Here is a 15,537-nt window from a genome sequence, read left to right as displayed (position 1 = left end):
CATTTCACATTGTACAAAGCTGTAAGTGCAATAAATACTTCAGTTAGTAGGGCTACATTTTCGTTTTATAAAACCCTCATGCTGCCTTCATGCTATACTGTAACAATTTGAGCTTTCAGGCAACAGATAATTATGAAATGGCAAAGAATATATTCAAACTACGCACACAAGAGGGCACAGGTGGCAATGGAATCCAGGCTGCCCGTAGTGGATTCGCATGTGCTCTCGGAGCATGGGCTCGTGACTGCACAACTTGTAGCACAGCACGCAGCGGTACTGCCGCTTGTCGACATGAGAGCTCTCGTGTTCTGCCTTGTCTTCGGGGCTTGCAAATGCAGCACCACAGTGGGCGCACCAGAACGGCAACTGCCGCGAGTGCACGACGGAGTGCTGGAGCAGGCGTTGCGGCGTGTTGAAGAGCTGGTGGCAAAGCTCGCAACGATGGGGGAGGTCGGCTTCCTGTGAGCCTTCAGTGTCTTGACTGCTGCCCGTTAGGTGTGAGGCAACCACATCATCTTCACAACGCTGCTCCCCAGCGACATCTTGAGGCTCGCTCTTAATGACAATGCTTGTAGATCCAATGTCTTCATACCCTGCAACACAGAGTACAGATGTAAATAGTGTGCTCAAGGTGATGGTGACAGTTAACCGTCGCTGTCACCATCCTATTTTAATGTTTTAAACCAAATTAAAATATTACACTTATGGAATCGTTAACAGGCCAGTCTTACCATAATCATTTGCTTAGTAATCTACTAGACCCAAAACAGATTACTAATTACCAAATAGTTGACTATTAGTAAAGAATAATCTACTAGACAAAACTGCTTTATCCATTCCGCTCAGTGCCCCTTCTTCGTAGTACAAAGGCCTCTCACAGAGACCTCTGGTCTGCCTTATCTTGCACCCGCCCTGCACCTGCAAATTTTCCGATCTCAAAATGCAGCTCAGGAAAGAACGAGCTGCATAATAGCCCTTGCTGCAATCATGGGAGCACCAGCAAGCAGAAAATTCAGGACACCGTCACAAAAAGATGGCACATCACTGAAATCTTGCTTGCCTAACACTAGGAAACCAGACCTTCTTAGCATATGCCTAGCAAGCCGTCAGCAGAGTTTTACCCAATGCGATTTTACTCCATACATAATACTAAAAGCCACTGATAGCACTTCTAAAATACCATAGATTGTTTAAATCAAGCTTCAATTACGACACTTTTAATTATTTAAGTTTCGCATGCATGCTCAAAAGTGTCAGCTTTCTTTTTTTTGGGGGGGGCTGCTGAAGGTTCATGCACATTAAACTTACTAAAAGCCAGCCAGATAAAAACTACTATAGGTTCTGCCCTTTTATCTTGGAGCACGGCATGCAGGTTTCATAAATGCTTTGCATACTGTTAAAGAAAGCAGCCCGATGCTGCGTGAATACTGGTCATTGCTTAATTAATTTCAACCATTCACAAATGTTCTCAGCAAATGTCACATCTTGATTAATTTGCTCATCCACACAATCCTTCATGATTCACTTTTCTGATTAAAAGATCAACAGCGGCAATTACAAAGAGTGCCCAAACAATACCATCAAAATACAAAGAAGGCAACAGAGTATAGAACATGTGACTATGGCAAATTGAAACTTACTCACAAGACAGAGGCAGGCAAGCAATAGGTTTTAAATACAGATATATGTAGTAAGAAGTGCAATAATCAATGTCCTGAGCTCGGAAGCTCTGCTCAGCCTATTTATTCCAACATCTCCAAGGCCTGCAAACATATGCATGAATGATGGCGACTATCACAATGGGCTGCAAGGAAGCATCCTTACACGGTAATGTTGATTCACTCACGGTACCTTATGATAATATTCAAACCACAAATGTTTAGCTAAGGATTGTAACTAGACACTTCAATACATAATTGTCCACAGAGCAAAGTGCACAATCAAAGCATATTTGACAACTTTAACGAAACTTGCAGCATGCACATTTAAACTTGCGCACACCATTAGGCATCATTACCATGATAATAATAATCATCATCATCAGCCTATATTTTATGTCCACTGCAGGATGAAGGCCTCTCCCTGCGATCTCCAATCACCCCTGTCTTGCGCTAGCGTATTTCAACTTGCGCCTGCAAATTTCCTAACTTCATCATCCCATCTGGTTTTCTGCCGACCTCGACTGCGCTTCCCTTCTCTTGGTATCCATTCTGTAACCCTAATGGTCCACCGGTTATCCATCCTACGAATTACATGGCCTGCCCAGCTCCATTTCTTCCGCTTAATGTCAACTAGAATATCGGCTATCCCTGGTTGTTCTCTGATCCCCACCGCTCTCTTCCTGTCTCTTAACGTTAATCCTAAGATTTTTCGTTCCATCGCTCTTTGTGCAGTCCTTAACTTGCTCTCGATAATCAAAAGCAGCCTATTTTTACGCCCACTGCAGGACGAAGGCCTCTCCCTGCTATTCCAACTTGCGCCTGTAAATTTCCTAATTTCACACAGCAGCTAAAACCACATAATCACTGCCATGAAACACTGGTTCTATGCACCATCAGGAAAGGACACCAAACCACGAGTCTGGTCATGAGAACATGGTTGATGTGTCATTCTGGCAGGAGGCTTCCTCTCTTAGATGCTAATGAAAAGGTCTTCTTATGCAATGCACCATCAGAACTGGCATACCTTAGAACATCAAGTAAGCCTGCAAGTATGACAACTGGTGTCCTAGATTCCCGACCTGCATATACAGTTCTCAGTACTAATCTTTATCAGGCCAGACCTTAAGGGTACTATGTGATAACAATCAAAATTACAAAGCTGATGCTCAACTGTTAACTCTATCAACGCTTTCCTAGTCACCGATGAGTTAGTGCATTTTTCGCTCGTGCATATACATATTGTATCATTGCAAAAATCTTTTCTTGCACATGTTGCAGGTAAATGGCTGCTCTCCAGTGTGTGTTTTTAGGTGCCGACACAGGCAGAACTGCGTGAAGAAGGCATTGGTGCACTGCGGGCACTTGAAGTTCCGGCCATCTTGGAGCGTCCTGCTGCATCTTGTCGAAGACTTTCCTGGGGCGGAGGTTGCCCTTGGCTGGTCAGAAACACTACGAGCTCTTGCACTGTGGCTGTTTAGGTGCCTCGTCAACTGCTGCCTTCTGGGAAACCTGAGAGAAGCCAAAACAGAAATAGTGTTGACACAAACAGGACCAAAAACATGACATGGAAAGACAGACGGAACAATAATGTGGATAGAAAGTGAAAGGGTAATGAGGCTAGCACAAAAGAATTTAATTGATGCAGTTGGTCTGCGTGCCGAGACACAACTGGAACAACCTCAGGCAAATAATGACCATTTGCATGTTTATTGCCATATGGCAGATTAGGCTATTTGTTAAAGTGACAGCAAATTGGGTAACTTGGTTTGCATTGGACAATTGATTGATTGACTGATTCACTCACAGTGTTTAAGGTTTTAAAGCAACATTGGGGCTGTGAGAGACCCCATATTGACTCTATCGATCAATCCCGTGGGCGCTGCCATGTTTATTCACTTGGTGACGCGTCCAGTGCTTGCCTCAACTGCCTCCATGTTTACAATGGATGTGTATGACGCCGGTGCGGCTTAGCAAACCTCTGTTTCGGGAGATATCGTAGACGGTGACAGGGTGGACGACACGAAGCTTTGGCCGCAGTTTCAGAGAACATGCAAAAGCGCTTTTGGAGCTGATTAAGCTAAATCCAAAGGACGCGAGCAGCATATATGGTGCTTGATCTAAAAGCGGAGCTTAATATGTATTCGAAGCTATCCAAACTTCCACTAAGCGAAGCTATCTACTGATGAATTGAATCAGGATTATAGTGTTTTGGTCTTTGTTCTTTATTTGGCAAATATTTTGAAGCAGCAGCTTGTCATGTTTCCGACTGCACACAGCCTTGTGCACACAGCGGTACTGCCGCTTATCGACATGTTTGCTCTCGTGTTCTGTCTTGTCCTTGAGGCATGCAAATGCGGCACCGCAGTGGTTGCACCCGAATGGCAGCTCCTGTGAGTGCACAACAGTGTGCTGGAGCAGGCGTTGCGGTGTGTAGTCTTCTTTCTCGCATTCAGTGTCTTGGAGGCTTCCCGTTAGATGCAAGGCTGCACCTGCGGCATCTTCACGGATGGATGGATGGATGCTATGAGCGTCCCCTTTGAAACAGGGTGGTGGGTTGCACCACCAAGCTCTTGTTATTATTTTACCTAATGTCCTACCTTTACTTCTGAGAAAACACACCAGTACAAAGAATTCCAAGCATCAAACTTTTTGAACCATTACTGGGAACTCTGTTTCTGTACGCCTCTGTTGTTTGTGGTCTCCCTACTCTTCTGCCACCAAACCTCCAACCACCTCTTACTAATCTCTATAGCGGACATGTTTACTTCCTGAACCCAAGGGCTTCAAGGAGGTCAGAGGAGCCTAGACTGGCAGCGGGATAGATTTCTTCACATTCCAATAAAACATGTTCCATCGTTTCCCTAGCTTTACCGCAGCAAGCACATGCGTCTTCAGCCTTGGTGTACCTCGCTTTATAACCCATGACGCTGCTCGCTAACGCCACCTGCAGGCTCCTTCTTAATAGCAATGCCTGTAGACCTAAGGTCTTTGGGACCTGCAAGATTGAATAACAAAGATGTAAACAATGTGCTCTAGTTAACATCACCATATTATTTGAAAGAGACTGAAGGGAAGCGTTAAGGGGCCGTATTCTGAAACGTTCCACTTCGGCGATAGTTGCGTTCAATAAGTAAACTGGCTGCTTACCCGTGACGTCAGCATGCGCTACCAACACGCGCTCTCGAACGTTTTGCAAAACACACGAGAGGGCGCACCGTGCGAGTGCAGAGCGGTTCGGGTGTGTTGTTTTGGAATGTGTCGGCTGCAGTACGACACAGGCGTGTTCGTTTATTCAATACATGTTGGGAGCACGCACTGACACCATGACGTCAAAATGACGTACACCGGAACTACTAGGTGGCGCGACTTATTTTCCAGTTTTGCTCAACCAGCCAATCAGCGCGCACCTGAAAGCGAAAAGCAAAATATCGCCAAAGTGGAACGTTTCAGAATACGGCCCAAGCTTATTAAGATTAACAGCATTAACTACTAGAATTCCAAACAGGTCAGCCCTACCATGAGCAGAGGTTAATATATAGGGGAAAGCACATAAAAATGAAAGTGTGGATGCGACACCAATAGTTACGACTGCACTGTAAAATGCATGCAGTCTTTGCCAAATAAAGATGGGAGACTGTTTCATGTGAAAGCTGTCCATGCTATAATTGCTCCATTCAAAACAAAGGCCTTCAGTTGATAATTATCACTTTGGAGCGATGCATGCCAGTCTTTGTTTTTCTGTGCTTTGTGCAATTGTGCCACCATGGAAAGATGCCATGAATTGCCAGATGCCAGCTTGTGAATTTGGCATTGTAGGTTTCTTCACTATGACAATGCTTGCCCATGCTCTAACCTGAAAACTCTAATGGCAACTGCGAAATTTCATTGAATGTTGCTTTCCCACTCGCTGAATGCACGATATGCAAGATGAGAGCACAATTCAAACAGCGAGGACTAAGACAGACATAGATTCATATGCTCGACATTATCTTGTACAGGAAATTCATGCATCCTATGCATTTACACTGGTGCAAAGCCGTGTTATCTGACAGACACTAGGCAGAGAAATGTGGAAGACATGCAGTCATTCTTTACGCGAATTTCACGTGTTTTGGACAAACAGCATTCAAAGAAATGTGCAGGGCATTATTTTTTGGGAGAAGCCCTTGAATGCAGATGGTGCAGCCCTTATACGCCTGTGACACATCTCTTGTGTTTGAAATGCCTGGAACAGATGCCTATACTATACTCATAGAATGAAAACACGGCAGGTTTTAAATAGAACACTAAATAAGCCCCGTTTCTCGAAAGTGCAAGGTTACATTGCTATGCATCAAGTCGCTAAAGGCAACATGCACTCGGATCGAAGCATAAGGGCGAGAAATATGCCGATGTGACCCACACTGGAGATGAGGGTAATCGAGGGTAACAATAATATGCACATTGGTTAGGCCTAAATTGACATGTTTCATTCGTTGAGCACTGTATAGCACTGCAGTTTGGTCTCAGAAAGATGTGTCAGCAGTGGAAGCAGCTATCCACCTTAGGCTGTAAACAATTACCTTCACTTCCAGCATCTAAGTGCTCGGAATCTGTTTATAGAAAAATTCTGCTTAAATACTTGTTACGACACCTTCCATAATCAGAGAGAGATTAGACTGCTTTGAAACTGAGCTCTTTAACACTGTGTGATGAAGAATTTTTAAATGGCAATTGTCAGTCCTTATTATCTGTGTAATAGAACATGCGGGGGCTTTGACAAAGTGTCACGCAATTTTGTTAAATCGGTGCAAGTGTCTGGAACGTGGAACAAGAATAGGTGCCTACCAGATAATGTTGACGATACCATCACAAATGCAATCATGTACTCTTACAAATGATACAAATTAGGAGCCTGACACACTAGTCCCATTTATGCACACTTATTTATTGCATGCAATTAGCACGAGATTGCGCTTTTTATGTTGCTAAATGGCACTGATCCAAGCATTTTCTACCTACATTTTTTTTTTTCAATCAATGTTATCCCACTGTCCTTGTGTACTAGTGGTTATGAAAAGTTATTATTTTCCCCTATACTTCGCCAATGGTCTAAAATGCACTCAAAATGCCATTCCAATTCTTTTCAGTAGCTAGAGCCATCTAAGATCACGGCCGAGGAGTGTAAAGATGATGGTACAAAAACATTTACGGTGTGATTTCAAAGTGCGAGTGATGCAGAGCTAAAAAAAGAAAAAAAAAAAACTTCAAATCGGGTCTTGCTTGCACTAACCAGCAAGCAGGCCAGTTCAGTCTGTGCCTTATTCTATTCAAAGGTTCAGCACTGCTGGTTGTCATGACTTGAGGCACTAACTGTTGAGCAGGAATTAAACTGTGTTCATCACTACCACCATAAGCAGTGGTGCGAGGATTAATTGGACCGCATTCAACACAGGTTTTCATACGTGGAACCACTCATACACAGAAGCAAGTGTTTAGTTCCTGTTGTTTGCTAGACATGCGAGCTAGCGCTAAAGTGACTTAGTTAAAGTAGGACCATGCTCCAGTACTCTGAACACTGAAGGCAGAGTGGAAGATAGCAGCAACTGGTTCATTGCTACAACAGGAACAAATAAAATGATATCGTGTGAACACTCCAGCATAGAAGTAGAACTGATGACACCCGCGGTGCCCATTTCCACACAAGGCCATTAAGACCACACAAATCTTGAATACATGGCTAAGTTCAATGCAAAGAATCTCAATAATGGCGACAGGACACAAATTCCATGTGGCAACTTTCACGGTGTTTTCTGCGTACAAGACTCCCTCTCAAGTGAAACTGTATGTCTTCTCTTCACAATGCAAATCAATCAAGCTGCCTCAGACCTCAAAATCTTGCCAATATCTTGCCACATAAGAGCACTCATTAACACAATGCAATAGCCCTAGGTTATCTGCATGCCCTCTTGGCTGCAGTAACAAAAAGAGATCATTCATGGTCGTGCAAACTGCTACACTTATCCTGCAAAGGTTCAGAATGTAAAGAAAAAAAAATGTCGGACGGTGATTCAATATCCAGTTGAAGTTGAAAAAAAATCACCGCATATCCACGGGGTGAATGATGATGAGTGGGCGAAGCTCCGGAGGGAATCATCGGTAAACCGTGAATCTTCCGTGTAATTCGCCCAGTCTCGCCGCACTAAATCGAACGATTGACTTCCACCAATGACACGTGCCCTTCATTATAATTGCACCATCTCCCGCTTAAGGGGACGCTAGCACAAACGCGTTAGAAACGTGCAGTACTCTCTAGTAAGGGGGAGAGGCCACAGCGTCTTACGCAGCCGGTTACACATGCCGGAACGTGCACCGCGTTTGCCGACGCCATTACATGACTGCTGAGAGAGTATAACCCCCTGTATTCATAAACGTTTCTCGACTTGAACTTGACTTGCCACCGCCTTCAACGCGTTTCGAACGCGCTGCCCAAGGCGGTGGCAAGTCAAGTTCAAGCCGAGGAGCGTTTATGAATACGGGGGTAAGGCGGAGAGGCCACAGCGTCTTACACCAGCTTCTTACACGGGCCGTAACGCGCTAGCACAAACGCGTTAGAAACGTGCAGTCTTTCGTTAATGTTGGGTATTTATTGTCATCGTGGTGCGTGTGTCAATGTGCGCTTCGTGGCGTAGTGGTTAGCGCCGCGCGTTCGGAAGCGAGGGGTCCCTGGTTCGATTCCGCGTTACGGACACAACTTCCGGAAATTTTTTTTTTTTTTTCATAAAAGTAGACGTGGCTACCTACTACTACTACATACTACAGAGGAGGGACAGACCCACACCCTAAGGAGCTTCGCCCCTAAAACAACGTGTTCCTGGGTGAGTGGGGCTGAGAATGGGGTGTATGAGCTGTATAATTTATTGTGAGAGCCATGCTCGAGTTTGATTGAAATCAACTTGAGATTGAATCGCCTCCCAACCTTTTGTCGTTTGTTAGCATGATCAGTACCATTGTCACCATTACAATCATTATCACTGCAATCAACATCACAATAATCATTGTCATCATCATACGCCTCATCATCACAAACATCATAATTGTCATCATCATCATGATCACTCTATACATCAGCACGGCTTAGAATATCATATGATTCATCATCACTATCAGCTTTGTCACATTTTTATGCTGCACTTGGGTTTGGCCTATGAAAGCAGCTAGAAACAGATATACCTGATACATAAAACCTGCTGTAAGTCACCAAGAAAGGGCATCGACTGCGACGCCCTTTAAAATGTGGCTGACTTTAGCTGCCTCCCACATGTCCTTATCCGTTTTTCTACAAAGAGCCAGAATGTCCTGAATGTATGAGACGTACAAGACGTGTGATGTGACGCCGGCAACGATCAGTAGTATCGCTCTGCGCTGTGGTATAGAGCTCCACACTGTCCCTGTATATATATCCGTGTAAATATGCGTCCCTGCAATAATATTGAGGTTCAATGATTTTTGTCCAAGTGATAGGCGATGTCCTCAAAACAATTCAGCTGTCGAAAAAAAAAAAGCCTACTAAAAAAATTAACTGCAAGAAAAAAAATCTGCATTTTTTTGTTTTTTGCAATGTGAGAAAAAGAAACGTTGTGCACTTGGTACCTTGGTAAGCAGTACCTTGATACAGCTACCACTTAATACACTGCAGCTGCCTCCAAACTTGCTACCACATTTACCAACTAAAACAAGGTTTATTAAACTTTGATGTGTTTATTCTGAACAAGAAAAAAAATTTGGTGCTGGAAGCTCTTAATTTTTCTTTGTCCTAATTTGCAACTACAGAAGAATCAAGTACACATAATATGTGTGTAAGAGCAAGGGTTGTACTGTCGGAAGATTGCAAGTGCGTGAAAACTGAGGGTCCCAATACAGAACCGCTAACCACTACACACTGCCTCACAACACAGCTGAACCACATCGTCACAGCCATCGACCACTGGCTCTATGTATCATCAGCTGAAGACAGCAAACTCATGTCTGTTTGGAAGAACATATTATGCCATTCGATGGAAAACCTTTTGACTTAAACACGGGTTGAAAGGTGATTAAGGTTTAAGACAACCATAATACCTACATGAATGACACTAGGTGACTTACTTTACTGGTCTGTATACAAAGAATTAGGTACGTAATCTTTCTGAGCGAGGACGTTATGAGAATCATACCACAAGGCAAACACAAGGCAAACACAAGGCTAATGCTTGATTGCAGACTCCATCTACACACTCCAGGGCAGGCACAGCCTCATGGTGCTCTTGTGCCTGTTCATGCCTCACTGACATCCCACCAGTGAGGTCATGTCATAGCCAAACAGGGACGAAACACAACAACCCAGACAGTCACGAGCAGTTATTGGCCTGTTCGATGTCTGTGCACATTCAAGTGGGATAGCTGCACGAACTTCTCGTCACAGACGGGACAGGTGAAGGGGCGCTCTCCCGTGTGGATCCTCTCATGCTCCACGAGATAGCCCCACTGGAAGAGAGCCTTGGGGCAGTTTTCGGACGCCCTGGTGAATCTTGCTGTGCCTAGTCAGCAACTCCTTGTGCAGAAATGCGGCCTCCCACTGCTTGCATGCGGTTCGTAAGTGCCTCGACAGCTGGTGCTGCACGGGAAACCTGAACGGTCGGGGAAAAACAAATGTGAGCGAAACGCAGCTGCAGCCCAAGGAGAATTTAAAGGGGGCCCCTGCAACATTCTCGCGACTAGTTTGCATCTACATGCACTCACTAGCTAAAACTAGACGTTTGATGCATTCCAAAACATTGTTGATGTTGGCTTGTAAAAGAGGCACGACAAAGAGATCGAACAGGTTTGGCTACAGGCAGCAGCAACCTGAGAATGCAATAGCAAATACTACCACATTTACTCAATTCTAATCTGCACTTTTTTCCCCTGAAAAATGTACTTAAAGTGAGATGTGTGCAGAGTATAAAGCTAAAGCTATGATAGTGACAAGCTGTCATCAATTAAATAAAGAATTAACGCAATCCAATCCAATCCACATGTCAGTACAGGTGTGGTCACTGTGATAGCCACATGCTCACTTCACGAGTTCCTTAGGCTACCCCGATCTGCAAGGCGTTTGAAAAAATAGGTTGAGATTGCCAATGATACTCAAGTTAGACGAAACTAAAAACTCTACTGATATATATATATATTTATATACAACTCTTTGTTCACTGATCAACCACTTATCCTACATCAGAAGCACCTGATTTTGCTTACTAAACGGCCTGATGGGCTAGCACGACAATTATGGTTTGTTCTTAGACACTGTGGAGACGCACGACTCTCACGCGTCCCCTGATGTTGTTCTCCCCGCATGGCTCCCGTTTCCTGTAATCCGGCTTCGCCGCGTGGCTTTACGGCGGCGAAGGTCGGTGTAGTTGCAGCGCATTTCGAGAGATGGCGCGAGTGTTGCGCTGCTAACACCTCCTAACGGCCTAACACTTGGGCACAAAAAGAAGAAGGCGCTTCCTCTTGGACGTGGGATCGGTGAGCGATGCGGACATTCCGCGCGTGAGCCGATCCACGCTTCACGAGACCGTCTCGCGAGGGTAGGAGCAGGACACCAGTATGGACAAACACGGATCGTTCGAAAGCGCCACTGTTCGCGTGACAGTACACGTGAACGATTAGCCGTTGGTGTTTACCAAGCGGGTGAATCTATTCACTAGCTATCCAGTCGCGGTGAGTCGGACTTCCTTGATTTGTCGCACGCCCATGTGAATGTTCTATGGGTAGTAATTCGGCTAGCATGCATTAGTGTATGAAAGGTGCAATAAATGCCCTTTTGATTGTTTGCACTACTGTGTTGTCGTTCCTAATTTAACTGCTGTCCCCTTCAAAGTAGTCCCCTCTACTGGCAATGCACTCCCTTCCCATCTTTTCTTCCATTTTTGGAAAGCCTCCTGGAACGCACTTTCTGGAATGGCGTGCAGGTCTCTTCTTGAATTGTCCTGGATCTCCTCTACGGTTTGCAAACGACGTCCTTTCAAGGTTGTTTTCAACTTGGGGAATAGAAAAAAGTCCGCTGGGGCTAGGTCCGGAGAATATGGTGGGTGGGGCACAACAGGAGTGTGGTGTTTCGCAAAGTAGCTGCAGACAAGGAGCGACGCATGAGCTGGAGCATTGTCATGATGCAACATCCAAGCCTGATTTTCCCACAATTCAGGCCTCTTACTGTGCACAGAATCTCTCAAACGTGCTAGGATTCCCTGGTAAACTTCTTTGTTTACCATCTGACCATGTGGCACAAATTCCTGATGGACAATGCCTTTGCAGTCAAAAAACACAACCAACAACACCTTCATTTTTGACCGACTTATGCGTGCTTTTTTTGGACGACGAGAACCTTTGGCCACCCACTGCGATGACTGCACTTTCGTTTCAACATCATAGCCATAAACCCATGTCTCATCGCCTGTTATGATGTTCTTAAGAAAGTTTTCATGGCGAGCAGTTCCTGGCTGATTTCAACACGGGTCTGCTTCTGTTCGTCAGTCAACAAACGCGGCACGAATTTTGCACTGACACAACGCATCCCAAGTTTGTCACTCAAAATTTCATGACCATGACGCTATGCTGATAACCACTTCGTCAGCGACTTCTCGAACAGTCAAACAACAATTTCCACGAATTACAGTTCGAACTCTCTCGGCGTGGTCATCATCTGTGGATGTGGAAGGTCGTCCAGGCTTGGGATCGTCACCCGACCGACATTCTTACATCTTCAAAACGCTTGAACCAATCATAGCATTGCGCACGACTCATACAGTCCTCCCCGTATGCTTGGCTAAGCAACTGAAATGTCTCTGTGAAAGATTTCCCAAGTTTGTAGCAGAACTTCACACACACGCTGTTCTTCCAATTTCTTCATTGTCACTTTGGCAACAATCCGCAGAACAGCTTGTTCGTGTGCTAACTTCAGCAGCTGTAGCTCGCCAACTAACGGTCAGAGCGAAATGCGGCAAATGGCAGTTTGTTGTCTAAACCTGCCGCTACATGCGCTCAGTAGCCGCAGCGCGCTCCCTCTGCCAGTTGGCGCACTATTTCAAAAGTTCGGTGTCTTTTTGAACACACCTCACATATTGTGCAGACTGGAAGTGTGATAAGTGTTACTAGGAAACATGTGCACACAATGACACAGCGCATAACTTATCACACACCGCATGTGTAGCTGAAGTTGCTAAAAAGTTACCTGCAAATTTTATACTTGCTGCTATAAATGCTTGTGGACGATTTACAAGCTTCACTTCTGCTTGCTTGATGCATCAGCATCAGCTCACTGTTCCATTTGATAAACATTCCAACTGCTATTACATTACTTGTCCATTTCTTCAATATAATTGTTTTTTCATTGTAGTGGCATGGAGGTTGCCAGAGACACTCTAAAATATGTGTAAAAGTGTTTCAAGCTTCTCAGGCAAAATGTACCATCGACTTGCTATGGCAGGAAGAAAGATGCAGGAAAATGTCTTCATATTTGCGCAATTTACAAGTTTGATCACATAGAAGCAGTAGAAGCACAACTAGCTTAGCAACACATTCAAGAATACATTTCTGCTTGTGTCAAGCATCAGCAAAGCTGAAGTAACCTTTCGTTAGCTTTCATGAATATCTTACATAAAAGCTAAACATACTCCCCAGTGTATTTGCAACAGTGAAATTTCCTATGGCTACATGCTTAGATACATTCACTTTAACTGCGTGGTCAGACAGCAATGACAGCTGCACAAGCATTATGATGTTCTTTGGCCTCACTGTCAGTACACTGCTTACAACCACAATTTCTTAGGTTATTAACAAAAATAGGTGAGCACTTTCGGAAAGACACTATACTAGCTGCAAATGGCACTATTAGCACACTTCCATGAATGTAGCCAACAAAAGCATTGGTAAGCTTTCTGCAATTAAAAATTCACAATAAAGCACGAAGCACACACTATATATATATATATATATATATATATATATATATATATATATATATATATATATTTTTTTTTTTTTTATTTTTTTTTTTTCTTGTGAGTAAAGGCTGGGAAGGGTATGCAAAACTTTCTAAAGTTAAGAAACAGAATGCTAAACTTGGCAATGTCACAATATCAATGCACGCATCTGTGTATAGCTAGGCCTCCAACAACACACTGGGCACTCTTCTTTTACATTTTCTTTTTAGAATAAGTAGGATTTTAAAAAATCCCACGCGGTAGACAGAGCACAATTCTAGTCCTCGAGCTGCATTACTCAAAGAGGTGGGTATTACTTGCATGAGAAATCGAAATACATGTTAAACTAATTAACAAAATTTCCATAATTAAATTGTCAACACATGTATAGCACATATTGCAATTTACCAACTGTATCCAGTGAGTTTGCAAAGTGCATCCACTTGGAACAAATCCACAGAATGACACCAGTTTCGAGATATTCGTTCCCAACGCGTGCACCGATATATGTTAGCGTTGCGATCATTTTGTGCTTCTACGTATGAAACGGCACTTTTGGTTCATTAAAAAGTAAGCCGAACAACAATGCAATTTTTTCCACAAGTTTCGTGGCACATTCCTTGAAACTGGTGATATTCTCTTTGCTGCCACATCACTCAATTTACTTAATTTATTCACAATTTCTAGGAATTAGTTGCAACTAGGGGTGTGCAAATATTTAGAACTTTCGAATCACGAATCGAATATCGTCCTATTCAATTGGTTCCTCGAATCGAATAGTCATTCTATCAGCTCCTCAAATCAAATAGCTACCATTTGAAAATACGAATATTTTTCAAATACCTTCCCAACACTTGACGTCATCGACTGTATACGAGCAACAAAATATTTTTCTTCCCATCTACAGTGGACATAACATACTAGAGCATGCTGCATCATTCAGCTACCAGACTTCTCCGGCTAAATACAATCACTCGCAATAAAATATTGCTTAGACAAAGGATTCAGCAATGTGTACGTTTCGAACTCTTTATAGATGCAGCACCTACGTCCTCTCACCTGATTAAATCACAATATAGCTCAATGCAGCATACTTTATACAATAGTGGCACCATCTATTACAATTTGAACTACAGAAAAAGCTTTTTTTTTTCTCACTTTGCCATCTCTGGAGATGACACACACATCTGGTCGTGACGGCATACTGAGATAATAATTGGCGCACAAATTTACCTTTATAAACTGATAATGCATGACTATGTATTCTCCTAAGAGGCCCGAGTTTGTGAACAATCTGTTTTGGTGTTCCTAATCCTCCCTTTGTGTTTTTAATGAAGCACATTTTATAAATGTGCAATGTAATGACAGAAGCTTTTGATTGTGTGAATGTCAGGACGTTAAAATTTGACATTTGATTCGCTTCTGGCCCTATTTGATTCAGTCCCAAACATTGCTATTCGCACACATCTACTTGCAACACTGCCGCACGCAGAAGGTGCTCAAGTAGGCTTGCATGCCACGGTCATGCGACAGCCTGCTGGTCCCCCCCCCCCCCCCCCCCAAGCAAACCTTACTTTTTTTTTTTTCTAATTTACATCCATTTTTGCCTGCTGCTGAAACAAGAATAAGTGGGATAAGGGGGTGCACGGAAGGGGCGGGGTCGTTGCTCAAGTCATCGTAATCTTTCTCATGATACGGCCACTGCGATGAAACTGACCAAGTTCACTTGTGGTAACGCGCGGAAGTACGTAGGTAGAAGTGAACAGCTTCCTTTGGGGACGGGACGGGTCTTTTCTGCATCTGGCCGAATGCGTACGCGCTCAGGAATTCCCGCTTGTGCGCCGAGCTGACCATGTAGCTTGTTGAGTGGAAGGCAAATTGCGGCAACAATT

At 43.8% G+C, this 15,537-nt stretch overlaps 1 protein-coding gene across 1 annotated transcript; it reads right to left on the bottom strand.

The window, feature by feature from the left end:
• Positions 1-153: 153 nt before the first annotated feature.
• LOC125941032 (zinc finger protein 501-like) lies at positions 154-5,506 on the bottom strand. The gene is made up of 2 exons (XM_049657940.1): positions 5,503-5,506; positions 154-593 (listed from the first exon to the last, which is right to left on the bottom strand). The coding sequence occupies exons 1-2, from the start codon at positions 5,504-5,506 to the stop codon at positions 154-156; spliced, it is 444 nt and encodes a 147-aa protein (XP_049513897.1).
• Positions 5,507-15,537: the final 10,031 nt, after the last annotated feature.

This window comes from Dermacentor silvarum, chromosome 10 (genome assembly GCF_013339745.2).
Source record: "Dermacentor silvarum isolate Dsil-2018 chromosome 10, BIME_Dsil_1.4, whole genome shotgun sequence".
NCBI classification, from domain to species: domain Eukaryota; kingdom Metazoa; phylum Arthropoda; class Arachnida; order Ixodida; family Ixodidae; genus Dermacentor; species Dermacentor silvarum.
This window is presented reverse-complemented; position numbering and strand designations above follow the sequence as displayed.